The 10,869-nt window shown below is 34.2% G+C and overlaps 1 protein-coding gene across 1 annotated transcript; it reads left to right on the plus strand.

The window, feature by feature from the left end:
• The first annotated feature begins 5,416 nt into the window (after positions 1-5,416).
• Positions 5,417-9,617, plus strand: LOC128550294 (uncharacterized). Its single transcript, XM_053529092.1, has 2 exons — positions 5,417-5,500; positions 5,990-9,617. The coding sequence occupies exon 2, from the start codon at positions 5,991-5,993 to the stop codon at positions 7,356-7,358; it is 1,368 nt and encodes a 455-aa protein (XP_053385067.1). The 5' UTR covers positions 5,417-5,500; position 5,990; the 3' UTR covers positions 7,359-9,617.
• The last annotated feature ends 1,252 nt before the right edge of the window (positions 9,618-10,869 follow it).

Here is a 10,869-nt window from a genome sequence, read left to right on the forward strand (position 1 = left end):
ATATAAATGTTTTCATGAATAAAAAAATCCTAGTGCAGAGAAATGTATATATTTTCTTGTATATACAGATCGACATATATATCATTAGAAAACGTTAAAAAAAAATATGTCGCCTTGTTTGTTTTCGAAATACATAGCATTTAATTACCTCCCTTTTAAACTTTTAATATTTCAGTACACATTTGTAGAAGTTTTTTTTTCACTCTTGAAACACTCTGATAATAACTCCATGAACAATAGATTTAAACCATAAAAAACATTGTGATTAATGATTTTTTTAAGATACTGGAGACAATGTCCGCAAGTTTGCAATTGTTTCACTTTTTCACTTTTTCATCTGATAAAACCTTATCACATATCAAGCAACTCATATCTGGCTCATTACAGTCTAATTGTTTGTTATATCTATAAATATTTATTGAAAACAGTGATTGATTCACTGTGTTCAGCTAAATTAACCGCATTTTAAACAATTTAACAGCTTTTTGTAACATGAAAGTGAATGCGGATGCGCACTGGTAACTCCCGGATACAATTCAACTTTTATTTCAATACTTAGGCTCATACATAGTGAACAGCAAAGCACCACAGTAAAGAAAAACATTTCAAACAATATCAATGGCAGTTACATATGTATGTTTAGTGCAGCGATATATTAGGAAACGGCAGCCTAATTTATTATACACTAGTGACTATATAATATTAATAATTCTAACATGTAAAATGCTGTGCAGCGTGGCGTACCGACATCAGTAATGAATTACAGATGATTAAAAAAAATGTTTGTTTCTCAGAGTGGGGGTAAAATCTCCTTTGCCGGTAAACAATAATGTTGAAAGGGGCGAAGGGGCTTAATTTGCGCAGTTATACTATTTGGTTTGCTCAGTACTTTCAGTAAAGACTTACCATAAACCCTCTTTGTTGAAAGGGAACTACTTTTGAAAACCTTTTGGCGAACACCATTTCTTAATTTTAATCCTGTCCTTATTATTTCAGTCCAATAAAATTTTAATCTATCTACGTATATTACCGGCAATACAGAATAACACAGTCTTAAAATTGCTTTTTCTATTTTCTCATATTTCTATATGTGTGCCTCATACTTATATATATTGTAAGGTTATTATAATAGTAGCTCGATCTGGGATGCTGCATTCGGCTCGAGTGGATTTTGCTAGATTGGATCTAACTAGGCGCGCAAACGCCGAGTGTGATCCGTCCTTGCAAAATCTACGAGAGCCGAATACAAAATCCCAGATCTAGCTACTGTTGTAATGACTCTTTTCTTCTTCTTCTTCTCGTTCACACCAGTAGCCCCGATGAAACTTGTGGTTTGCCGCAGATTCTCAATGCCTCCATACAGTTTCTGGTGGATTGAGGTATCTATCGGCCAAGTCACAGCTCGCTCCTAGTCATGACTTTTACATCTCTGAAGTATATGCTCCGCAGTCTGTCTGATCGTCCTCACTACATGGACAAGTTGGCGATGATGCCAGTCTGTATTTCTCGTATATGTGAGCATTGAGCTTGTTGTGCCCTGAGCGAAGCCTGACCAGCATCACTTGTTCAAACCGATCAAGGAGATGAAAAGCATCTTCCTGAATCCTTTTGTTTATTCTTGTTAAAATAGAAATGAGTGACGTTTTGAAGTTTTGTGTGCGCTATTTATAGAACTGTGTTAAGTCATGAATATTAAATGAAAATAGTCCGGTAACATGCAATACAAAAGGTACAATACGGTTTATTTTATGCCTGTTCATATCTATTTGTGAAATACAAACAGTGTTTTCGACAGAATTTATATAGGTATATAATAAATAGGGAGACCTTCCATCAGTAGTTTTTTTTTCAGTATTTCACCTTGTGAAATTCTGTTGGTTTTAACTTTTTAAAAAATCGTCTGTTTTGCTGACAAAATTCATTTAAGAAAATGTCAAAATTCCTCAAAGAGTATTCCTTGATTTGATATTTACATATTTTTTTCTAATCATTGATCACTGAGCAATTTATTGTCTGTTCAAATCCACCTGTAGTAGTTATACATGCTTTTTCCATGACTAGAGGTGAACTAATGCATACTTTGCAGGGTAAGATAAGTGCATACAATCAAATTGTACCAGAGTTGTCTCCCTTTTTTCCATCAGGGTCGAGTCCTTCAGTTATATCTTCAGATTATGAGGGTTCAGAGTATCAAAACTAAAACCTGAAATTGTAAGTGAAAAGGAGATATAATTCATAAAATATTGGCGACAGAGTTACAGTCATTGTATCGTATGATATGTAGGTATGATGAGGAACAGTCGTTTTTTTGATAAGTTATAATAAAATCAAATCAGTAAAAACAAAGCATTAAATGTTAAGCTGTAATTCTAAGTAAAAAGGAACATATTTTTTAATAAAATCTGTTAAAGTTACGGCCCTTGTGACATCTAATATGTGCAATGATGAGGAACAAGTATTTTAAGTTTGAATAAAATCCATCCAGTAATAACAGATCATCAGAGTTTAAATCAAAAGGGGAAATGATCATAAAATATTGATGCCGGAGTTGTAGCCCTTATTTCATACGATGTGGGTGATGATGCTGAACAATCTAGTCTTAGTTTGACTCAAATCCATTCAATAATAACAGAGGTAGAGCGAAAAGTGGCATGAAATTTACGTAAAAAGGGTGCTTAATGAAATATTGATGTGAGAGTTGTGACCCTTATGTTATAGAAGAGAAAAAAAACCTAATTTGAGTTTGAGGTAATAAATAGATAAAACAAAAGTACACCAACATTAAACGTGACATCTTGACGCGTACGCCAGTTTAACTAGGATAGCTCTTTATATAATTTGTGAATATAGCTATTTAAATTGCTAGCGTTTTCACTTCCAGTAAATGATTAAGTGGCATTATTTCTCTGTCTTTTAGGATCACGAGGTTCCAGATAGTAGAATTCCGCTGAAGACAGTGCTTCAGGTCGTGAGGGGTTTTCCACATTTCATTACCTCTCATCGACAGAATTAACCCCAGTCTGCAATTGTTTTGCTTTATTGCGTTCAAAGCTTCAAGAGGATTTTTCTACACTTCTTAAACAGCCAAGATTTATTCCAGAAATTGGAAGAAGATAAAATTTTACATCATTATATATATGGTATATTCAAGTTAAACAGCGTTCCGCAATGACTTTATCTGTTTTCATGATTGCGCTGTGTAACATGACCTAATCATTCGATTCAGCTGTCGCTGCACAGTGATACGGTATAAATTGTAACAACATGTCAACTAACACAGTTTCTTTCCTATTGTTTTATGTGTATTGCCATACCATACACATTCATTTGTAAATATATAAACTATGTTTAAACAATTACGCCACAGCCTCGATTTATCTTTTTCTGCATTCGAAGGATGACATCACGTTCATTCTTCACAAGGGTCAACTATATTATAAATAAGCTACATGCCGGGAAAGAATATATGCAATAAACCTTAAAACTTTTGATGACAAACTAAAAATACTTCAATTTACTGTTTGATTAACCTTCTCCAAAACAAGTTTTTTCCAAAATTTCTCTGTATCACCATGTCATTCAATTAACCTTTAGCCTGCTAAATTTCTAAAATGGACTGGTCTATTATTCAATTTGGGCAATACCACTTATCATTTGAAGGGGTGTTCACTGAAGATTTACAGGCTGATCTTGGTTTGCACTGGTCGCATGTGGCCAGCAGGCTGAAGGTTAATGAGTATGTCTTTCCGTCATGGAAAGACTAATGGTGTAATACACTGTATATAATACTGCCCCCGAAAAATCAAAGTTTTCAATAATTTAACTCCAACCACTATGAAATACTATAAATAAGTGAAAGCCCCTGTTTGTATGTGTGCGTTTTAGCTTTCATGTAATGGCAAATATTAATACTGTGTCATGCAGTAGTAATAATTATGTTTCCCTGATAAATCTGCACCATTGCATAAATGTCTAATTATTAAATAAGACATTTACTTATCCATCATTTTCTAGCATGTACATGTATATGACTTATTTTTTCTTAGAGACAGAGATGACAGGAGAAACATGAGGAGTTGTGAAATAGTACGTCACTTTTTCTGCTTTTTCCCCCTCAGTTTTTCTTTTCATTATACAACATTATCATTCATCATAATACATCATTCCCCACCACCCACAACCCCCGAAATACTTGATAGAATAAAACACAAAGTCAAAACGGGGCTAACTAACAGGCAATTTTGTTCTGTTAACATGATTAACTGAGCTAAATGCAATTTTGCCATTTGCCAGACAATAAACGGATATGTGACATTTTTAGAGAAATCTGTTTACATAAGTGAATATCTGGTTGGCAAAAATATGCCACCACAGAAAGCTTAGCTATACTTCGTGATGTAGAGTCCGGAAAAGAAAATGTTGACGGAAGGACAGAAGGACTGACATCGCCATTCTATAATACTTCCAAAACTGGCATACTATCATAAAGGTAAGTAACTACTGGTTGGCAAATACTGTTTAAATATCCGGAGTTAACCTGTTAAAACAGAAAGAGGAAGTAAAGATAAATCCAGTTACCATAAAACTACGCAGTTTAAGGTTTCGATGGAGGCCTTGAGAAACAAAAATCAAACAACACCAAATCATAGAAAGAAAGAGTTGTTTGACATGAAAATTGAACAGCATGGAAAACATGTATATTACTTTACGAAACAAGTGTCAGTATACTGATATAAACATTGAATTCCGGAAAAGGGCTGCCTAAAGGGGCTCCACTTCCGGACAGTTAAACGCCTTTAAAAACTCACCATTTTCAAAGAACAGTTACACATGTTCGTTTTGATGCATTTGCAATAGCGTGCGAGTGGTGAAATTTCGCATAACAAGGTGGAACACAGTTTTCAGCAATTGTTTATCTTTATTTCTTTGCAAATGGCATTCATTTTCAAAGGGAGACAACTGTTCCCGATTATTTTAAGTACAAATGGCATTCATTTTCAAAGGGAAACAACTTTTTCCGATTATTTTTGGTAATCTTTGAGAAAAAGTTGTCTCCCTTGGAAAATGAATGCCATTTGTAAAGAAAAAAAGATAAACAATTGCTGAAAACTATGTTCCACCTTGTTACGTGAAATTTCACCACTCGCACGCTATTGTAAATGCATCAAAACAAACATGTGTAACTGTTCTTTGAAAATGATGAGTTTTTAAAGGCGTTTAACTGTCCGGAAGTGGAGCCCCTTTAGGCAGCCCTTTTCCGGAATTCAATGTTTATATCAGTATACTGACACTTGTTTCGTAAAGTAATATACATGTTTTATAAAATACATGCTGTTCAATTTTCATGTCAAACAACTCTTTCTTTCTATGATTTGGTGTTGTTTGACTTTTGTTTCTCAAGGCCTCCATCGAAACCTTAAATAGTTTTGGGGACGTAAGTAATCAGTTCAAATAACAATACAGTTTATAATCAATTTGATGACTTTATACCTAAACAAAGGTAAACCACTTTTACATAATTCATTTTAAATATATGAGATCTGTCATTATACTAACAGTAATAAACAGAAAATTTTATAAAACTGTGTTTATAACCAAATGAAAACATTTATAACTGAAAGCCTAATCAATTAAATCTTATCATATTTCAGACTATATTCTAATACTTTCTAGGAAACTTAAGGCTCTACCTTGGTGCCTAGCGATATAAATTTAGACCTTAAAATATATCTGTTAGATTATCAAGAAAGGTGATATATATGAGCCGTGCCATGAGAAAACCAACATAGTGGGTTTGCGACTAGCATTGATCCAGACCAGCCTGCGCATCCGCGCTGTCTGGTCAGGATCCATGCTGTTCGCTTTTAAAACCCTACTGGAATTGGAGAAACTGTTAGCGAACAGCATGGATCCTGACCATGCTTGTCGCAAACCCACTATGTTGGTTTTCTCATGGCGCGGCTCATATGTAGGTTACTTTAATTTTCAGAATGTTTCAAGCACCAGATTATATACAAACTGTGTCAGTGAAACTGTCAGAGGTTCTTGCTGATATAGGAGTAGATGAGAGAATAGTAGAGAAAAGAAGAAGAGCATTGCTGCTGGAAGAATCTGTAAATACAATATCTTGCCAACTACTGGATTCGAATGGTTCAGTATACATTTTAGGCAGCCAGTCTGAAGGCTCAACTACACTCGGACTAGAATCAGACACTGACCAACTTACGTGTATTAATGACCGTAACGTGATACAAGACTGGAGTGAATGGCAACCTGGTGTTACAAATTTTTTGATGATCCAGGACGAGACTACATCACCTGGTTACTGTTACTGTTTGAGAAATGATGCTCCTCTTCCAGACAATGATACACCTAATGAACACCATTTCAGAGACAGGACAGGGAGAATACTATTGAGGAATACAATTATGTCTAAACCTTTTGTAGCAACAGCAGTAGCAGTAGCAGTAGCAGTAGTAACAGCAGCAGAAGCAGCACCAGCAGCAGCTTATCTTTGTGAGGGATTAGTGAGACATGGCCCAGCACAAACACTGACTGGTCGACCTGGTCTTCTGGACACTGACCATGTAGTTGCTTATCGATGTAAATCATGGCCTCTACAAGCAAGTCAATGGTTAGATTGGCAAGGTGTAGGTCAGTGGCCTTCAGATGATATGAAAAGATATTGCCTCAATACTGGGTGTTTTGTTGTTGGAGTAGGAAGCAAGGGCAGTGAAAATGATGAGCTTGAATGGAGAATATCAACATCTCTAGCAGAAAGGTGTTTAATGTTTAATCTCAATATCACACAGATGCGATGTTACGTTTTGATGACGATGATATTAAAGACTTATATCAAGCCATGTTATGAAGGCACCATTTCAAGTTTTATGTGTAAAACAGTTCTATTTCACCTTATTGCAAATACACATTCTGATTTCTGGAAAGTAACAAACTTACTTGTATGTCTGTCGTCTTGCTTATTTGTACTGTACAACAGTGTGTTGAATGAAAACTGTCCACATTTCATCATACCAGGAAATAATTTAATGGTGGGACATGTTCCATATGAATCTAAACCTCAAATTCTTGAAATACTGTGGTATATCATATACAGCGAAGGAACATCATTACTGAGTATAAATTGTGATGAACTTGGTCCAAGGCTTCAGCTGAAATTGAATAATATATGTCTGTTCAAAACGAGTGATATTGTTCCAGCAAATTTATTAAGAGATATTGCAAGGAAGACGGATACCAGCATAAGTATTTGTCTATTTTTTTATCAGCAACAGCACCAACGAAGTGGCTTTACAAACATTGCTGAAATATATTTTCTATCTAGTCATTTTTTATAATCAATGCCAAGCATTGAACAAAACAGCATGCAGTCTTCTTGCACCACAACTCTGTACAACACTGGGATCTGTCATGGCATCCCTCAACATTCAACAGTACAATGGTATATCAGCTGCAGCTCCCACATGGATCTCATTAGGTTTGAACACAGATGTTGCATCTAGTAAACTAAAGCTAGCATCAATGTTTTACTGTATAGGGGAACGTAACAGAACAGAAATAGTGCTCAGAGATATTGAAGGAAGCTATGACAAAAACGTTGTTGAGCCTATCTGTGGTTGTTATGATTACATCCTTCAAGCTCCGAAAGAGGATTTTATGAAATATCTGAAGATGCTATACAATATGCTACAGCATTCTGTGTAAAATTTCTGCCATGTGAAGTAAACTGTATTCCATCTGAGCTACAGTATGAGGTGTTCTGCTCTGCAGATAGGGACATTGCTATTGTAGGTATTTTTGGCGGTTTGATATATTGTGCAACTGTCGATTCTCTCCCTTACATGTACTTTCTACAATACAAGACCTACAGCTTCCTTGGGAGGCAAGATGACAAGCAAATAGCACTTTCAAACCTTATTAGGACAATTGACAGGGAACCAAACCTGGGACACAGGGAAATAGCTCTGAATCTTCTTGGACAATGTTTGGAGCAAGAGAACCGAGCAGTAGATGCTTTACGTTGTTATTTATTATCCCTAAACCTGAAGGGAAGAAGCAGTGCTGCAAATATCCATATATGTAGGCTTCTGTCTACTATGCTAAATAACCAGAGTAGGAATTAATCACTCTTGTAAATCCTCACCAATAAGTAAATTTGGAGAGGAGGTCCAGAAAAAACTAAAGAACCATTAGTAAATAAAAATGAAAAACAACAATAAAAAAACATCACTGAACCGGAATGAGATAACAATACAGTATCATAAAGCATCCATTCACACATTTGAAGCAAAATTTCCTTCTCTCTATAATCCATAAAATTCGAGTACTTTGAAAATAACAAGTGATACATACTTGTTGACATATTTTTGCATGGTAACTGCAAACTATATCTGTTTTCAATATTTTATTTATAGTTTTCGTTTATTAAAATCAAGTTCCGCCATGGGAAAATTAAAGGGGAAAGTTATATCAGAAGCACTTCGATGTACAAGAATGGTTTTGTATCGTAAAAACAATATCTGCATGTAAAAAAAGAATTGGTTTTTAATTCAATAACTGAAATTTACGCCTTTTTAATTTTGAGAAATCATGAAACTATAATGAGGGGTTTCGTAAAACCTCAACAACATCATGCAAACAGATAAATTTTAAACACGGGAAAAGAAGAAAACAACATGAAAAATCGGTCAAAAATGTTTATAAAGTATGTTTATTTGATAAGAGATATGTTTTATGACTTGTACGTACACATCGATTATTGTTTACAGTATTCAATTTAAAATAATTTTACATGAAACCCATTTTAGACTGTAAGCTAAGTAAATTAAAGTTGATTGAAACATTTGTTATTTTGCCAACAGTTTGACCGACAAGTTTATAAAGATCTATAATATGTAATGATATTGTCATGCTAAACTCAATATTCTTCAATATTGATAAGTTTAATAAGTGAATATTGTTATTTTATTAAACATAATTTTTATACACAATGTAAATATGTTAGGAATATGGAATATGAAAAGTTGTAGTAAATTTTAAAAATAAGTATACAACTATATATGTAAAAATGAGCTATATATATAGCGAAACCTTATGATATTTCAAAGTTCCTGCAATCATTTTGTAAAATAGTATATTCTTAAATAAGAAATACGTAGAGATCTTGTTACACAGTTGTGATTATAAATATATATATATTTATTAAATGGTAGTATGTTCATAATACTATGATTCAAGTAATTACAAATTAAAAGAAAGTTGGTTTGGTAAAAACATTTTGTTTTATTTCTCATGAAAAGTCCCGTCTTTTACATAGCATAAACATACAGGCCGTAACAACACTGAAGTGACATGCCAGTCAATTAAGCTTTTTTAATTCGTTATGAAAACCTACTCTATCATTATGTTTGAAATGTAAATAACACACCCAATCATTCAGATGACAATATCCGAAGGCGATCGATTTTGGCATGATCACAATATTATCAAAAACGATCAATCATTTTTCCAATACCATAAAGCTGTTGTCTCCCTTGATATTGATTTTCTGCAGGTCAATTCTTCCTCAAGATAAATAACCAACACTTATGTGCAAAAGGAAGTAAACTGTTACAAAAAACTATATTAATGGAGAAATTCAACATTCTTCTTGCATATTTACCATTATCTAACACTTATTATCACTAACTCATGAGTATTCAGAACCATATATCTATTACATACCTAAAATTATTTTCCAATGAGTTTCAATGGACCGCCATCGTGCAATATTTTAGTATTTTTCCATATTGACGTGGAACACTTTCATATTGGACGTGGAATGTTTTCTTAACGTTGTAATGGAAAAAATCGCGTGACGTCCATGGCTGCAGAACTCGTGCATTTATCTACATACAATGTTAATAACCTATAAACATTATACGCCAACCTTGATGGAAATGAACGTGTTGGAAAATTTCACCCCAAATATGGATAAGAAGCTTTAAACCAAATAAATGATAAACATTTTAAGATGGAATAATTGTTAAAATATGTTTGGCAGATAACATTATGTGCAAGAAAAAGTTTTGTGTCAACAACATTTGTCATCAAGATGTCAGAATACATTCTTCATCATTAGCAAAGTGTGTGTCGCAGGGTCAGATACCCACATTATTTTTGTATCTGTCTATTTTATAATTTATATATTGTTCTTCTGAGTTGTCTATGTTAATTATCTTTCATCCCATATTTCCAATAACCCTATACATTTCCAATAAATTTATTCATCTGTCATTTTCATTTTCATATTAATTAACCATGGTGACGGGCCTCAAACGTATTTGACTTTCCCGCACTTCAGTGTCACGCATAAGCACTTCAGTAAACAGAAATACATGGTAATTGAAGCCATTTTTCATGTTCTGTCTTACGGCAATTTCTTAGTGCCGTTCTGCGTGCCTTTACAAGTAATTGTTGATTTCATTCATATTATTATTTATTTTTCTTTCATTTCATGTCATATATGTATTGTTTTCGGTTGGAAAATGTGGAATTATGCACTTCAGTAAATAGAAATACATGGTAGAAGAAGCCATTTTTCTTGCTCTGTCTTACGACAATTCCATAGTGCCGTTTTGCGTGCCTTTACAGGCAGATGACCCACATATGTAATCTCCAACCCAGGGCGTAAGAACCCAGACTGCGACATAGGTGGCCAGTGTGGGAGTCTAGGCGGGACATACTGGTCATCATATTGCAATGAATTTAAAGGATCTAATCTTGGAGTGGGGGTAGAAAGGAATGTTGCAAAGACTGATTCTGATACTTGGGCATATCAGACACAAAGAAGCCACCATCTAATGCCGA

The sequence above is a fragment of the Mercenaria mercenaria genome, chromosome 17, assembly GCF_021730395.1.
Source record: "Mercenaria mercenaria strain notata chromosome 17, MADL_Memer_1, whole genome shotgun sequence".
In the NCBI taxonomy this organism is placed as follows: domain Eukaryota; kingdom Metazoa; phylum Mollusca; class Bivalvia; order Venerida; family Veneridae; genus Mercenaria; species Mercenaria mercenaria.

Coding starts and splice junctions, on each gene's coding strand:
- LOC128550294 (XM_053529092.1), top strand. CDS start 5,991: ATGTTTCAAGCACCAGATTATATACAAACTGTGTCAGTGAAACTGTCA.